Raw genomic sequence first — 17,856 nt, forward strand, 5'->3', positions numbered from 1 at the left:
CTGCTCAGCTCGCGTTCTTTTGATGTGCGTGGTGTAGATTAAATAAATTATTACACTCGGAAAACGTGGGGTAATTGAGTTTATACATTTAGGTTTTAGATTTATTCCCCGCATTACTTGCCTTCTTTCGATGTCTCGTCATGTTTTTAAAGTAAACTATTGTACTCGGAAAACGTGGGGTACTTTGGTTTAAGTATTCTAGGTTTTATATTTATTCCTTGTTTTGCTCGCCTTTCATCGATGTGCTGATGTCTTTTTAAAATCAATTATTTTTCTCGGGAAGCGTAGGGTACTTTGGTTCAACTATTTTGGGTTTAGATTCATTCCTCGCTTTGCTTGCCTTGTCCGAAGTGCTAACGTAGTCTTTTGGTGAATTTTTTTTTTTTTAATAAGGGCGTGTGGAGAACGTTAGGTGAATAATTTCGGCCTTACATTTTATCCTCGTCTCTCTCTGATGTGCCAATACAGTTTTAAAATAAAAATTTATGAATATGAAGCGATTAATTTTTTTTTGCCTCAAAAACGGAATTTCGATGTTAGATTCGTGCTTAGCAACCTCAAAATTGGTATATATTAGATTTAGTAAATCATATGAAAAAGGTGAATTTTCCCATAATTTATGTAAAAACAATTGTTTAAATAAATGATTTTGCAAATCTAGTAACAGATTCGTGATTAGTGACCTTTGAAACCTCTAGAATAACACTAGTGTTTGTTAAATCCTCAGATTTGCAAGAATTTGCATAAGGAGCATTGTTTGAAAAATAATTTGCAAATCTATTATCAGATGCGTGTTTAACGACCCTAAAATTTTAGGATTGATGTGCTTTCTCTTTTTTTTGCGTACTTTCCCATTAATAAAAATACGACAAGAAACAAATTATCAGCTATAGTACAAAAACGCTGCAGTGTTCGGCCATTCTGGATCAGCTGTTTTCAATTTTTGTTCTCAAATTGTTATTCGCATAGATTACGAATTTTAACAATCGATGCCTTTACGTATGCATTATCAATATTTATTCTGTTAAACCTGCTATCAACGAAGATAGACCTTAATAGAAGCGCAAAGTCCCATCCTAAAGTGAGACACCCCGAGAGTTAGTAAGCACCCCCACCACCGCGGCGCGTCAGTCTAGTATCTTGCGTTCTGACGGTAACAGAGTGCAGCTTAGTCGGTAACATATCGGTCATGCTTATCAACTTAGTTTTTATATGCAATCGGCGCATCGGAGGAGGGCGAGCGAAATCAAGGAATAAATCTAAAACCGAAATGCTTAAACCCAGCTACCCAAGGCGTCGCGATTCTTAATGAGAGAAGCTATTAATTTAGAAAATACGTCGGCACATCAGACGAAGGCAAACGAAAGCGAGGAATGAATTTAAAACAAAAACCCTCAAACCCAGCTACCCCACGCGTCTAGATTTTAAATGACAGAATATTTATATAAAAAAGGCGTCGGAACATCGGAATAAGAAGGCTAGCGAAAGCGGCAAATAAATCTAAAACCAAAAGCCCTAAACCCACCTACCCCTCGCGTCGCTATTTTTTGTAATAAAATATTTATTTATAACATACGTCGGTACATCGGACGAAGGCATCTACTTCACGCTTCGAGATTTTAGAGAATAATATGTTTTAATAAAAGATTTTCTTTTTAAAGAATACTCCTCGCTTTCACTAGCTTTCCTCCAATGTGCCGACGTATTTTTTAAATAAATATAATTCTATCACAAAAAACTAGCGACCCGTAGGGTAGGTGGGTTTAGGGCTTTTGGCTTTAGATTTATTTGCCGCTTTTACTCGCTTTATTATTCTTCGATGTACCGACGTATTTTCTAAATTAAGCTTCTGTCATTAAGAATCGCGACGCCTTGGGTAGCTGGGTTTAAGCATTTCGGTTTTAGATTTGTTCCTTGATTTCGCTCGCCCTCCTCCGATGCGCCGATTGCATATAAAAACTAAGTTGATAAGCATGACCGATATGTTACCGACTAAGCTGCACTCTGTTACCATCAGAAAGCAAGAAACTAGACTGACGCGCCGCGGTGGTCGGGGTGCTTACTAACTCTCGGGGTGTCTCACTTTAGGATGGGGCTTTGCGCTTCTATTAAGGTCTATCTTCGTTGCCTACAATTAACGTTTAATATTCATTTTGATTAAAATGGAATCAAGGTTGATATGAAGGTTGAAATCGAGGTTCAATCAAGGTAGTATCAACCTTGATATTTTTGACAGGGATATACGTTAGGAAAATTGAGCGCGCGTTGTGTTTGGCTAGTATTGCTAAAAATTTCAATGCTACATAATAATTGAAGAATTATTTATTTACACTCGATTTATAATTTACAAAATTATAGGCTATGAGAATGGTTAATGGCGACAAAATCCATTATATAGACTTATTTATTGAAATTAAATCTTAGAATTCTTGAATAAACAAGTCATACTTATAATTATGCCATGAACAGAGAACTATTTGTCAAAAATGCTTGTCTTTAACATCTATGAAATCGAAATTACCTTGAAGTATATTATCTGTTTAAGTTAGCTTTCATTTTTCTAAGCAAAAGCGAAAACATAATACTTAACAATGCATCAACAGATTTTACAACTTTCTTTAAGGGGGAGTGAGAGCTAAAGCTTCGCTAATACGCCACGGGGTATTTAGTATTTCAAATGCCAAAAAAAAACTAAAAGTCGGATTGACCTTTTCTTTCAGTAGAATGATTCACTGATCTTAACCCTATGGCGCTGCGCTCATTATATTGATGAAATTTTAAATTAAAAAAAGTTAATAAGTGAAATTGGGGTTTGAGATTGGCGCTGCAATCGCGTAAACACACGTATACACCCACTCGTATTTCACAACTTCTAGAAAAACTAAAAGTACATTTTCTTTCGGTAGAATGATTCATTAAACTCAACACTATGGCGCTCTGGTCTTGGTTTTTCGTGGCAAGCTTTATTTAAAAAGTTACATGAAGTAAAAAAACAGGGTTTTTAGCTCCCACATCCCCTTAACTGGAATTTAAAATTATTATCATCATAAACAATTATAGTATACTTGACAATGTATGAGAGTACAAAGTAGATTTCACTAATTTCGTTACCTGAAATCGCTAACTATCACAAGCGTATTTATTCTTAGATTTCATGGTCAAATTATATAATTATTAGAATAATGAAAATAAAATTATACGTAAAATATAGACTTAGATTGTAAAGAAAATTAACTGTGGGAGTATATAAAGACAAATATACTTGTTTACATTGTGTACATTTTTACCTTGTAACAGGTTTTTTTAGGAAGATAGTACATACTTTTATATTTGAAACATTTTATTTTGAAGTAACAATTTCATAAGTTTACGTACACAGATGAAATATGCAGGAATTCACAGTTACAATTAAACAACATCATGAACAAAATGTAATGGGCATGACAAGTTACGTAGTTAATATCTTAAGAATTGTTTGTAATTGATCAGTATTTTACTCAAATTTAAATTACCAGTCATTTCACTAAGCACTAAATTAAAAACAATAGTTTTTTGGCGTATTATGAATAAAATAATCTCTCTTAAAAAAATGATGGCCTTTGTTGTGAAGCATTTAATACATGATTTTGATTGGTTGCTGGTTGGTTGCCTAGGCAACGAGATCAGAATCGCGCTTTAAATTCATAACCCTCAAAACAGTCATAACTCATAACCCTGGTAGAAATGTTTAAGATGTTTAAAATGAAATGTGGAAACCTTGATAACAGATAAAATATATGTAATATAACTAGCAAGAAATTTTAGTAAAAATTAATCATTACCAAGAGTATGTAGTATTACCCCTAACCCTATTTGAAGTAGTAATAAAGTGTGTGAATATTATTTAGTTTTTTTTTAAATGTCAGTGAGAAGTTCAATTAAAAGAATAAAGAGTTTGAAGATATACTGTGACTCTGTGCCCAAAGTCGCCCCGGTAGGATTGGGAGGTGAATTTAAAGAAAAGTTCAGTATCCGAGTCAGTAAGTTTAAGTCTATCATTATACAATGCTCTTTGAATTGTAAAAAGGCTACTAGACAACTAAAATATGACACTACCACTTCCTATGTTACCTAGAAATATGTAACCTAGATGATTCTGATTTTTAAACTGTTTTCGTTCATATTTTCACATCCAGGCTCATGCGAATTTTTTAATTGAGCAGGTCAAATTTTACTTATAGCCAGTTACGCAGAAACTACTATCTCTAGCACATTGTATTTCTGGTATCTAGCATATTTTTACATTTTTAGTCAAGGTTTTAGGTAATTAGAATTTTGACTTTTAATAGCTGTGAGAGATTTTGAGACCGATATCTGTTTTTTCATTTTTGCATTTATTCTCATTCAAAAACTAACAGGTCTCGAGAGCTCATATTTTGCATATAGGTTTCTTTTGTGATTGTGGAAAGATATTTAAAGTTGAATTGACCTTAACTGAAAAACTTCTGATTTCGACCCGGACACTGATGCGTATGCAAACTCATGCTATATGACTAAATAATTATCATGGGTGTTGTAGTCGAACACAAAAGTATTTAAGTTAACGTTGATTCAACTTTAAATATCTTTCCACAATCACAAAAGAAATCTACATGCAAAATATGAGCTTTCTAGACCTGTTAGTTTTCGAATGAGAAAAAATGCAAAAATGAAGTAACAGGTAAGTAATCGGTTTCAAAATCTCTCACAACTGTTAAAAGTCAAAATTCTAATTAATGCCTTGACAAAAAAGCTAAAATACTTATCACTATTTTCATGTAAAAATACACTGGAAATCAGAAATACAATGTGCTAGAGATGGTAGTTTCTGTGTAATTGTCTACAAGAAAAATTTGATATGCTAAATTAAAAAATTCATATGGGCCTCGATGTGAAAATATGAATGAAAACAGTTAAATCATAATCATGTAGGTTACATGTTTTCTAGGTAGCATAGTAAGTATCTGTGTAAAATTTCAGTTGTATAGCTTATTTATAATGCAAATAAATGGCATTGTAACAATAGACAAACCCACTTATACTGAACTTTTCTTCAAATTCACTATTCGAACCAATGATGACGACATTGAGCATTATTAATATATTTATTAAAAAATAGTTTTGAGGGATTTATTAACATGTTACATGCTTATAAAATATTAGCAAACGTTAGTGTGCCGCACAACACTTATAATAGATTTTCTACCAGTGTTATTAGACAGAGATAGAATCAAGAGCGCGCGAAGCGCGCCTTCATTCCTAGAATGGTTCTAAACTTGACTTTTTTTATGGATCTCAGTTGTTTTTTAATCTGTAGTTTATACTGTATTTATAGACCTGTATGATAATACACAATACATCAAACTCGCCTAACCTTTATACTTTAATTAAAAGTATTTTTTAGAGATTTAATGGCTTTGTAAGCAAACTTATTTAAGTATCTTAGATTTGTTTTAAAAATAAAATGCATGATGATGGGGTTCAAGTAGTGTACGCAGAAATTATTACTATGGAAATATCAATATCTTTCGTGCATGGTATCAAGGGGTCGCTGATGATAAAGTCTAGGTAATATGCTCTATAGCTTTTGGTGTCTAGAATAAATTATTACACTTAGAGACAATGAAAGCTATGGAGCGCACTACTTTGACCGCGTCATTGGCGACTGCATGCATCTGGACACCACACAAAAATCTACTCCGTGCACTATATTTAGGCCTTGTCATCGAAGACCCTGGGCCTGTTCCTATCATGCCCAACAACCCACCATCCTAACATCCCCACTCAAAAAGTATATGCAGCGACAGTGCAGTAGCTATTAAAAAACATAATCCTAAATTCAAGCAGACAATTAAACAGATTTACTCTGCGCAGCATGTAGAAAACTGTACCCAACTATTACACATATAGCTTGTGCAGCCAACTTCACAGTCTTTTCACTTTTGGATTGGATAGACAACTTCACGGTCCTTTCATACTGGATAAAAAAGTAGAGATACTTTTTAGAGCATTTGTGATATATACACTTATTTATTATAAAAAGAAACGGTTTATTTACAAATACTTTTGTTAGAAATCATAGTTTAGCTCAGAAAACATACTAACAAGCCAAAAAAATCACAAACAATAACAATAAACATTTTTTTCTTTATCATGAAAAATCTGAACACCAATGTAGAAGTACATAGTGTCACAGATGCCGTGGCTTCATCTGCTTCTCAAGCTCGCCTTTGTGGCAAAACCACGCCACTTGATACAATTTTTAATACAGAAGTAAACATTTGTATTGTTTTTGAAAGGGATTTTGGGAGCTAAAAACAGTTTTTCTGTTCCATGCAACTTTTTAAAATAAAAACAGTAATAAAAAACCAAAACCAGAGCAAAATAAGGTTTTATTCAAAGTATCATTCTATTGAAAGGAATCGACTTTTAGTTTTTCAATAAATTTTAATAAGCAATTGGGTGTTTACATGATCTCAGCACGGTATCAATGCTAAGCTTAACACTAAAATAGTGATAGTAAACATTTTTTTATAAAGTTTGATGGATCATTCAATCTAAAGAAAAAGTTAATTACTTTCAGTTTTTTTTTTGCATTTGAAATACAAAGTACCCTCTAGCGTATTTTGGAAGCTTTAGCGCCTATATTCTCTTAAGAATTTGCCTGTTTTTAATAAACATAATAATAAAAAAAATAATATTAATCGAATTCGAAGAAACCATATTTTTAGAAATGCTACTTACATATATAGTTTTTTTATAAAAATTCTTGTCATCACTTTTTTGTGACACATGATTTGAAAATTTTATAATAAGATGAAATTATGAAGGAAAAAGTATTTTTAAATTTAAGAATAAACAATAAATATAAAATATCTTACCTATATCATTTTCATTCAAATAGAATTGTGATCCTAAATGTTCAATCTGGCAAATCATATTGTCATGCAAAGTAACTGATTTCACACCTCCAAGTATAACATTTTTAGCAATCTCAACGCCTAATCCACCAAGGCCTGAAATAAGAATATCTGAATTTGCCATGCGACGCATAGCATCATGGCCTAAGACATAAAGTTGACGAGAATACAATCCTTCATCTATATCGGATTGTATTGCACTAGGCTTTGAACCATTTTTTGCCATGCCTGCAATCGAGAAGAGGTTTTTAACACCTCCTGCCGTACTGGCGATTTTTCGTTTTTTGTTTGGGGGATCAACAGAACTCTCCACAACTTCAGCACTAGACATCGGACTACACAAGTACCCTAATGATGTATTTTATATTGCTAACAATAATTAAAACTTCCAAATAAAAAGATAAAAATACAGCTATTGCTTATAATCTTATTTGGACGAACTAAATCTTCATTTATATCCTGTAAAAAAAAGTATTATTACATATTCAACTTAACAATAGAAACCACTATATTAAATGGATTTAAATTGCAATACATTTTTTTCAATATTCAACACAATTTTTTATGTAAAATTTAGAAACATGTATTTTTTTTTTACGTAAAATTAATTCTTACACATTAAAAAAAATCGTAATCATAAAATGCATACGTTTTTCTTTGTCTCAAACCTCTTTTATAATAATTTCGCTCTGTCTACAATTCTTTATTTCTTTATCTTTATTTATAAAAGTGAAATTGAAATCCTTCAAAACTACAAAAATTTGTACAACCAACCGACCCATAAAGTGATATTTTATCTGTGGTACGTACACTATACATGTAAATGTACATTTATCAGTGCGCAGTGCGCTTAGAAATAATTCAACATAGCCAACCGTGAGACTCTTCAAGTCTCCAACTCTCTCTAGATTTTACAAGGTAATCCTGCAGTCGCCACAAACTAGAGTCTCTTCGTTCAGAGATGTCAACATGTAATCGTTAATTAACGCGTTCGCCCAGGCGCAAAAAATCTCTTGATTTACCACGTCACTTATCAAGTGATTTTTCAAGTGATTTATCAAGTGATTTATTGAGCTATTTATCACGTGACGTTTTGGCGCTATTTATCACTTGATAAATCACTCGATAAATCACTCACCGAATTTCTGTATTTATAAAGTGATTAAAAGAAATTAATGTTATTAAGGGGGCACACCACCTTTGAAATTAAAATCAAAAATTTTCATAAAAAATTTATAAATACTTATATGAATGAACCAAATTTTTATTACTATTCTTAGACATAATTACCTTTATTTTGATGGTTTTAGACCTTCTATATACCTCTATAATACCTACGTATAGTAGGGAGTCCATAATTCACTTACCGTAAGATTCCAAAGGAACGAATGGCCCAAATGAGCTCAAACTCTAGGATATTGTTTAAAAGTACATTAGTTATGGTATGAGTGAGGGGATTTGGTTTAAATTTTATAGAAAAAGTTTTATAAGCATATTACTGATTTTTTTATCAATTTTTGGTTAATTTTAATATAACTATCATGTAACTTTTTTTTCTATGAAATTTAAACCAAATCCTAATTTTGATTTTAATTTCAAAGGTGGTGTGCCCCCTTAAATAACTCTGCTAAAAAAAGTTAATAGAAGTTGATAGAAATCAATAAGATTTTTTATCGACTTTGAGTCTAACTTTTAAGGGGATGTCGATCCAAAAAACACTGTTTTTCTATTACATACAACTTTTTAAATATAGCTTGCAAATGAAAAACCGAGTCTGATAATCCAACTGATAATCAGCTGATAATCATGCTAAAACGTCAGTTGATTATCAGGTGATTTCAGCTCAGTCTTAAAAAACAAAAATATTGGAACTCACAGCCAGTTTTCTTGTTATCATCCTGATGGTAACACCAGTACTGGCCCTCATTATGTGAAATTTATAAATTTTACTTATTTTAAACAACTTATAATAAATATATTAAAGATTACAAATTTTGAATGTTTATCACCTGATTATGACCTGATTATCATTAATATTTTAACTCATATAAAAGCATATTTATAACTATCAACTTACCATACCCCAGCCTGGAAAATAATTATATTTGCAATAAAAAAAATAGTAATCGATTGATTTTCAAATGCTCAATTCAACTACGTTGTCCTTTAAAATTGCTCACCTCAAATTATTAAATTAAAAATCAATAAAGTTGTTGAAAAAAAATTCAATTATCCGTATTTTCGAACTCCTATATCTGTTGTTGTATACAATAGTTTAAATTGCTCAAGGTGTTAAGAAACTGCTCAAGTTGCATTAATAATTGCTCAAGCACTTTTTTACCAGCTCCACTTTCCTTAATTAATAAATAAATAAAAATCGCACGTGCAAATTCAATGCTGAGAGGTGCGTTGTGCGCTAACGCTAACCGACAACAAGCTACATAATAATAATAACGTTTGCGGGATGCGCGGCGTGTGCGCTACTGCCTTACCCTGTGTAAACTCCAACCCCGCGAATAATTCTGGAGCAGAGCCAGAGAGTCTAAAAAGTAAGTTTGATAAAATAAGATTCATTAAAGTAAGCAGTTATTTTGTATCATTTATCAATCATAATTGTTATATTGATTTGGATAATATTAAATTATTGTGAGAAGCTTAAAAATTTTGTTATTTTTGCATAATGCTTTGAAATTACATTATTATTTATTTTTTTCAGTACAGAAAACCATAGATTGTCACTAAATAAATATTAACAAATCTTCACAACGTATATCGTAAAAATAACAGCATTTATAATAAATTATCAACTTTTTGTGCAAACATCATTAGCTTACAATAAAAGATACTAAATACTGAAAATAAAGAGTTCTTTTTTTCATTTTTCATACTTCATTTATTTTGCAAAATAATCACAGTAAAGTTTACATAAATTCATTGATCCATTAAGGAAGAAATATCAAATCGAAAATTGCAGAAATTTTAACGCAGGGAAGTTGGTTTGGAGATAGGTTTTTCTGCTCTTGATTAAGTCGTTTCTTTACAGTATTTTTCACTGTTCAGCAGTAATCTATGTAATGGCCAAGTCCACCTTCAATTGCAGGTTCATCATACTTTATGACACTTCTAAGAATGAAAGTATTTCCTTTAATTTATATCTTTATTGGTAATTTATTTAAACATGTCTTTATTGTTTTAGATTCTATATTTCGTTGTTTGGCATATGTAAATGATTTGTACTCATCATCTGTGTCAATGTAAATCTACTTTTTTATTTGACTTTTCATTCGCACAAACACATGTGTATCTCAGTCATAGCATTATAGTTTTCCATTAACACTCTAAACATCTCACTTACGTTATTATTGTATGTTTTTTTGTTTTATTATGGAATCAAGTACATACGTACAGATGACTCGTATATGTCTTAGCTGTAACACCAGATTCATAATGATTTAATAGTGCACTAGCGTAATATTTATAATTCAGATTTTCTGCATGATTACTGCTTTCGTCCAAAAAATTCTTTAAAGTATTTACATTGCAACAACGACTCAAGATTTCTGAATATGAAATAAAATCAAATGGGCAAGTATTTATGAGAGTCACTTTAAAACCGTAACGAGATTTTGGTTGCAATTTGTTTCCATTTTGTGTGTTTTCTTTCTTTTTTGTACTTCGCTTACGGTTTCCTTTCAAATCTTGGATTTGTAAATCAAAATCAGGATCTGGTAAAACGTATATACATCTTACTTCAGTGGCTTATCTGTGTTTAATAACTCATCCTTATCTAATAGATTTTTTTCTTTTTTAGGTTCAAAATTATTATTAATATTTGCATTGTTGACTATCGTTTCTTCAAAGTCTAGTGTTTCTTCATAGTTTACTATTTCTTCATAGTCTATTGTTCCTTTACAGTCTGTATTCTCTGAATAAGTGTCGCTTACTTTAATTGGGTTTTTTCCACATTCAAACAGTTCTCAATGTCATATAACAGTGTCTGAAAGAAAAAAAGCAGTTTTCAATGAATATGCTGTAATGATTAATATAAACAATTTAAAGATACAGATAATTATAGTCTCTCGAACTGATGTTAGAGACTTATGGACCTCGAAGGACTAGTTGGCCATAAACAAAAACACTCTCAACCGTTAAATTGAATTAATATGCCGTAAGAAAAGGCTTTGATATTTATTGAAAGATAGAGTGTATGTACAAGTGTTTAAACTACGGAAAATAAATGAATGCTACTGTATTAAAGTACCGACGCGTGAACAATGTTATTGTTACGGACGACATTGTGAGGCGAGTACGTGCGCTCACAGTGTTTCGGCAATACGTACTGATCTACACAAATCAGCGAAAGCGGCAGAAGACCGCTCGCGAAACAGGCGGAGAGAGACAGAGTAGGAGCGAGCGAGCGCGCGTTGCCATGGCAACCTCATTGGTGCCGTGCGGGCTAGCGAAAACCGTCGAATTTTGAAATTAAGATGACAAGCTTCTCGAACCTTCTCACTCTCTCTCCGCATATCAAACTAATGTTCGAACAACAGAGATAGAGCCAAACTTACCTGTGATTCTTGATTAATTTGATCAATATTCAGAACTGTTGTCACATAATTGTAACAACAAAAGTAATCTTGCTACACAAGATTATGTCCACTCTTTACCAGCATAAGAATGAACAATAACAGTTCTTTTCAAATTTCCTTCTGCTCCTTCAAATGGCTCCAGGCACAAAATACTGGACAAACAAGATAATAGTTGTAATTATATGATGTGATTCTCACTGTGTTTGTTTTATAAAATTTGTATACAAACCTTCTCAAATAATGATAAATAGCATCAAGTCCATAATTGATTGTGTGGCATTCCATACTTGTCATTAACAGCTACTGCCATTTTATAATATCTTATTGCAATCTGTGGATCCCAATTGGGCTCTAGATCTAATCGGTAACGAGACAAGGCTCTAAGACATATTAAGCTTCTATGACTCGAATAAAACGAGTAACGTATATTTTTAATTCTAATGTGGCTACTTTTGATGTGTTTGTTCCTCTGTCCATCTGAAGAATAATTACAATGTTAAGGTGAATATTAAAATACATTACTATTTCTTTACAGTCTTTTTTCTCTGAATAAGTGTCACTTACTTTAATTATCTCTTTAATTTGGGACTGGGGAGCGTAACGCAACCTGAATAGTCTAATAAATCCATACAACTCTGCAAATTGACTGGTTCACACAGAATTCCCGTGTTGTGATACCTTTGATATTCTTCTGTAATAAATGGATTGTTGGTCTTTTGTTCACGACTGATTCTAAAATCTATCTTTTATCGACTGGTATTAACTCAAACATTAATTAAACCGTTGTTAGATGCCGTGGACAAAAGTCCAGTAACGTTTGTCGCCAACAGCTTGGTCCGGTGCCGTGGCAAGTGTTACAGAAAGTGGTACGTCTTGCGTAAGGGTGTACACGCCCTTAACGGAGGGACAGGCTGGCGAGTGCAGTCGCTCGTGCTCCGACCAAGATTCATCCGTTGGTTCCCAACAAACAAGGCAGACGCTACAGGTAAAGCACATCGCTATGTCTTCACCTGTTGAATACGGCTGGTGGTAGAAGCCAGCTTGAGCCATTTGATCTGCCAATGCCTATCTAGATAAACATTAACACAATATTATGTAATAGTAGAATACTGTAATAGAATATGTAATAGAATCAGAAGGAATGATGAGAAATAGTATTAATTTTCAATTCTACATGTGACATTACAATGTTCAGTGCACACGACAAAAAGTTCAACTTACGATTGGAGTCATTAGGATTATTTATTAATGGTGGAAGCCATTTTTCTTCGTACTTAGGTCTACTAATAAGTCGTTTTTTATATGGGCAACAACCAGGTGCATCAAGACACTTGGGATTTTGAATCTCTGGCGGTTTTCATTCCCCATACATTTCTTCATCCCAATCTACAAGTTTCACCGAGTCAGGATTTGGTATGGTTGGTGGCTCATCTTCTAGCCATCCTTCAGGCACTTGATCATTTTCATCAACAATCTGTACCGGCGCATCTTCATCCCAGTCTTCAGGCTTCACGGCAGTTGGATCTGGTATTTTTTCTCTTTCATCCCAGTCTTCTGGTCGCTTATCATTTGGATCTTTAATTTCAAGCGGTGGATTGACAGGAGGAGTGAAATCATCCAGTAATGAACCCTCATTTACCAAATTTCCATCAACTTTGACTTCAAAAGTATTGTCTGGACGAACAACGAGAGTGGCTGGTAATAGAAGCCAGCTTGAGCCATTTGATCTATCAATGCCCACCTAGATAAACATTAACACAATATTATGTAATAGTAGGAAGTAAACAGACAGTAGTAGACTACTAGGACCCTTACTCTCTAACTATAAGATCATGACTTCAATTACTTTAGATTTGAATATTTATTTATGTCATCTATTACAAATTGACGAATTGGGTTCACTTGTACTCCATAATATTTATGAGGGCTTATATAGTTTTTTGAACAAAAACAATATCATGAATTCCATCGTCAAAAGACGAATATTTATCACCCCAAACATAGCTTGTCTAATATGACCTACCACAAAAGCATTGAGGAAAAATAAAATATATCAACACATAGAAAAATAAAATCTTGATAAAATGTTCCCATAACAAACCTGAAAAATAATGTTGAACGAACCAGCCTCCAGGATCCTAATTATATTCATGAGATTTCATTCTGTGATTTAGTTTCTTGTCACTGTCCGCAAGATACCAATTGATTGATTATTAGCGTTACTTTGTGCTATCTTACATTTGGTACCATAACTTGACAAGCATTTTTTGCAGCATTTAGGTATGCAAATACTTGAAATTCCTTTTATCCAAATATACTGTCAAGAAAGAAGTGCAATATCACAAATAAATCTACAACAAATTAATTCATACTTTCTTAATGTTAAATTTTATCACAACATTGTATGAAAAAATATTAATTTTTACCTAGAACTTAGCCTGATCTAAGAACGCGGCTATCATCAAAACATTTAAAACAGTTATGAATCCAAACTGATTGAACGGACACTAATGACCTGAAAAAGAAAATAATTTTATACATAAGAATAAAAATTGTTTAAACAAGTCTGAAATTGAATGTTGTCTAAATTTGATATGTTCCTATATGTTAATTCAAGCATATAATGTTTTGATTTTTTATTGATATTTTTACAATTATTTTTCAAGATTTTATAAGCGTTCTGGAAATAACTTTTGCAAAATCAAAAGACATACATTCTGAAGGTTTTTTTAACGATTTGTTTTTGTTAGGTTAAAAGTACCTTTAACATTCTTTCACATTTTTTGTAAATTATGAAAAATCTAACGTTATCTTGTTAAATGAGTTTTTTTTTTTGGTTATGTTTTACGTACTTAGATGCATTTAAAGAAACAAAGGTTTTTTTTCTCCTTGAGGGTTATTTAAGGTCCGCTAGAAACAAAGGTTATGAAGAGATTATGATGTATGCCGATACTGCCATCTTCTAAGATATATACCTATATATATATAATATATTTTCCTCGAGAATTTCCCGCCCATTTCAACGATTGCTCTTGAATCGAGAATCTGGATAATCTCAACACGTCAATTCAAAAACATTCTCACGAGTAGAAAATAAACGAAAAACATATTTTGCAGATATAAAGCATTTAGTTCCACATAGATTTTTAGAAATTTGAGATCTATTAGAAATAATGAGATATAGAGATTTTACAATGAACATTATATTGAAATAAACACGTATAAGGTGTATACAAAATATAAAAAATGGTTGGGCCTACTCCTTGTGCTTCTTCAGATCAAATTTTAGAAAAACTATTAGCTTATGATATTTATAACAATGAAAGCAATAAATTGAAAAGTAGAAAAGACAATGTATGGCAACTAATATGTGAGGATTTAAATAATAAAATAAAACCAGTTAAGCTTTATTTTCAAGTAACACAAGATAGACATAATATTTTAACTGCTTATAGAAAAGCAAAGGGTTTAGAGAATTATTCTGACAATGAAGCTACAATTGAATTTGACAAAACAGGTTATAGAGATTCAGATAATGATGAATCTAATCTCATTGAAGACGATGTTGTACCCAAAAAAAAGACAAAAAATAATCAATGCGAACAAAAAGAATGCATTCAATTTTGATATAACAGTATCAAATGAACAATATGAACAGATCAAACCTAAAAAAACAATATTTAAAGATGAATGGGAAGGTGAAATTTTACAAAATGATTGGTGTGATGTCCTAAGAAAAATTATTTGGGAAACCCAAAAATTACCTTGTGCTTTCAATTTCAAGCGACATCAAATTGATAAATTTGATGCTTATATAACTATTTTTGGTTATTGTTCTGACTGTAACTCAGCAATAAATATTGTTTGCTTAGACAAGCCCACCCCAGGTGAATCAGTAACATTTAATGTAAGTACTATTGATACTCGAGGTATACCTCACATAAAAAAAAATAGATTACAAGGATCAGAAAGGATAAAAATACAAGAAGAATTGAGACATAAAAAACCAAAGGAATGGCGTAGAGAAAAGGCTGCCAAATTGATGACACATGGAAATTGCGAGCCACCAATTTTATATAAATTACCTAGTCTTCATAAAGCTTCTCAAGAATTAAAAAACAAAGATTTAGGTATTAAAAAAGGTTCATCACTATTTGAATCTTTGTCAGAAATTAAAAAAAATGTAGAGTTCAATAAATTCATTCAACAAATAGGATATGACAAATTTTTTTAATGTATTGGTCTCCTGAGCAAGTAAGTCTGCACAATGATATTCAAAGAAAATTGAACAATGAACTCGCTTTAGACTCAACAAGTTCAATCGCACTGAAAATAGATAGACAAGATGGAGAGAGCAATGATTTATATTTAACGATTTTAAGTAGTTATGTAAATAATTCAATAATTCCACTGTGTCAAGTTATAACAGACATCAACGACACAAACTTTTTTAATTACTGGCTTAACAATTTCAAAAAGTTGGGAGCTACAGATCCAAAGTTGCTAGTAACAGATATGGGTAAAGCTCTGCAAAATGGTGCTTGCTTGAGTTTTAATAACATTACTTTAACAGAGTACAATGATCTGTGTCTACTAATTCTTCAAAAAAAAGACAACGATAGAAGACTGTACACACAATTACGAATTGATGTTGCTCATTTTCAGCACGCAATTTCAATGTGGCCTTGCGTATCAAAAAGATCAAGTAAAGTGAAAGAGCTGTACCTCCGTTGCACTGGTTTCATGACAAGTATTTCTTATTTAGATCAATTTATAGAATTCTTGGAATTTTTGTTGTTTGTTGCTACAAAGAAAGTATACAGTACTAAATGTGGGCAGGCATTACAATACATAGCAAAGAAAATCAAAACTTATCGGTTTGATCAAGAAAGTATTAGATTTCTAGAAACAACTAATGACGGAGGAAATGTAAAAGCTCAAATTGTTACAGACAGATACACAGCAAAGGAAGTCTAATAAAAACATTTGTAAATAACATTCATTCTAAAATAGAAAATCTTGTTAAAAATGATTCTGACGGCTTAGATCAATCTTTTGGTCAAGCAAATGATTATTATTTGCCTGATTTTGCAACTAAAGTTGTTGATATTTGTAAAGAATGTCCTTGTTGGTCTAACGTAATGACATCATATTTCAAAAATGAACAAGAAGTTGCCACTTCAACCAGAGGCGAAGCACTTTTCAATGAATTTAAAAATACCATTTTAGAGAATCGTAAACCTTTGAGACGTGATAAAATTATTGTTAAACATTGTCGACAGATTAACAGTGATATAATTTTAGCACGAGCAGCTATAAATGATGTACAAACTAAAAAGAAAGGTATAGAGAAAAAAGTAGAAAATTATCATGATGAACATCTGCACCAAAAGGAAAGATGGAAAAACAAAATTTCCTTGCAATTATTAGAAGAAGAAGCAAGTATTAACGAAAATTCATGTTCAATGAAAAATGCCTGGATTCTACAGAAATGAATAGTATTGATCACATATTAAATATGCCTGCATTTAAAATAGATGTTCCTCTAAATACAACTGCTGAAGAAAAATTTTTAAAAAGAAAGTGATGGAAATTATGGCAGTACAGATATGTGTACACCGCAATTTAATATGATTGATAAGAATTTTTCTGTAGATCATGATTATACTTTACGTGCTAATGAAAACCAAAATCTACGAGAAACAGAAGAAGAGATTATTAATACAAACAACGACATTTCAAATAATAATGTAAATATTTCTAATGATTCAGATATTGTGATCTGTGATAAGTATGTTGAATTTGCGAACAATGTGGATAAAGTTTCAACTATGATAGATATAAAACAGTATAATGATATTGAAGAGACAATTAATGGAAGTGACACTTATATAGAGAAAAAAGCTGTAAAGAAATAGTAAACTATGAAGAAACTGTAGACTATGAAGAAATGATAATCAACGATGCACATATTAACAATAATTTTGAATCTGAAAAAGAAAAAATCTATTAGATAAGAATGAGTTATTAAACACGGATAAGCCACTAAAAGTAAGAGGTGTATACGTTTCACCAGATCCTGATTTTGATTTACAAATCCAAGATTTGAAAGGAAATAGTAAGCGGAGTACAAAAAAGAAAGGAAACATACAAAATGGAAACAAATTGCAACCAAAAGCTCTATATGGTTTTAAATTGACTCTCATAAACACTTGTCCATTTGACTCTATTTCAGAAATCTTGAGTCATTGTTGTAATGTGAACACTTTTTAGAATTTTTTGAAACAAAGCAGTGATCATGCAGAAAATCTGAATTATAAATGTTACGT

The 17,856-nt window shown here is 31.8% G+C and overlaps 2 protein-coding genes and 1 long non-coding RNA gene across 5 annotated transcripts in view; all 3 read right to left on the minus strand.

Annotated features, from left to right (window-relative positions):
• LOC100116562 (ubiquitin-like modifier-activating enzyme 1) overlaps window positions 1-7,797 on the minus strand; it is a 92,302-nt gene extending 84,505 nt beyond the window's left edge. The window contains exons 1-2 of one of the 3 annotated variants that reach the window (XM_031925596.2): window positions 7,588-7,797; window positions 6,900-7,397 (exon numbers count right to left, since the gene is read on the minus strand). In XM_031925596.2, coding sequence (XP_031781456.1) covers window positions 6,900-7,269 — 370 coding nt within the window. In that variant the 5' untranslated portion in view covers window positions 7,270-7,397; window positions 7,588-7,797. Of the gene's footprint in view, window positions 1-6,899; window positions 7,398-7,473 lie in introns of all 3 variants that reach the window. The other 2 variants (XM_031925597.2, XM_031925598.2) reach the window with 2 other exon arrangements.
• A 3,062-nt stretch (window positions 7,798-10,859) lies between these two features.
• On the minus strand, window positions 10,860-11,652 carry LOC107981495. Its single transcript, XR_001729444.2, has 2 exons — window positions 11,507-11,652; window positions 10,860-10,935 (listed from the first exon to the last, which is right to left on the minus strand). It is a non-coding gene; the product is annotated as an uncharacterized LOC107981495 (long non-coding RNA).
• Window positions 11,653-11,994: 342 nt separating this feature from the next.
• LOC107981496 (calnexin) lies at window positions 11,995-14,471 on the minus strand. The gene is made up of 6 exons (XM_016987506.2): window positions 14,380-14,471; window positions 13,954-14,042; window positions 13,629-13,878; window positions 12,749-13,268; window positions 12,092-12,596; window positions 11,995-12,004 (listed from the first exon to the last, which is right to left on the minus strand). The coding sequence occupies exons 3-4, from the start codon at window positions 13,677-13,679 to the stop codon at window positions 12,885-12,887; spliced, it is 435 nt and encodes a 144-aa protein (XP_016842995.1). The 5' UTR covers window positions 13,680-13,878; window positions 13,954-14,042; window positions 14,380-14,471; the 3' UTR covers window positions 11,995-12,004; window positions 12,092-12,596; window positions 12,749-12,884.
• Window positions 14,472-17,856: the final 3,385 nt, after the last annotated feature.

The sequence above is a fragment of the Nasonia vitripennis genome, assembly GCF_009193385.2.
Source record: "Nasonia vitripennis strain AsymCx chromosome 3 unlocalized genomic scaffold, Nvit_psr_1.1 chr3_random0003, whole genome shotgun sequence".
In the NCBI taxonomy this organism is placed as follows: Eukaryota; Metazoa; Arthropoda; class Insecta; order Hymenoptera; family Pteromalidae; genus Nasonia; species Nasonia vitripennis.

Bases quoted from the DNA above. Each gene is read 5' to 3' on its own strand.
- LOC107981496 (XM_016987506.2), bottom strand. From the start codon at position 13,679: ATGAATATAATTAGGATCCTGGAGGCTGGTTCGTTCAACATTATTTTT. The intron at 13,269-13,628 runs GTTTGTTATGGG...ATGTTTATCTAG, and splicing joins CGTTCAACATTATTTTTCAG to GTGGGCATTGATAGATCAAA.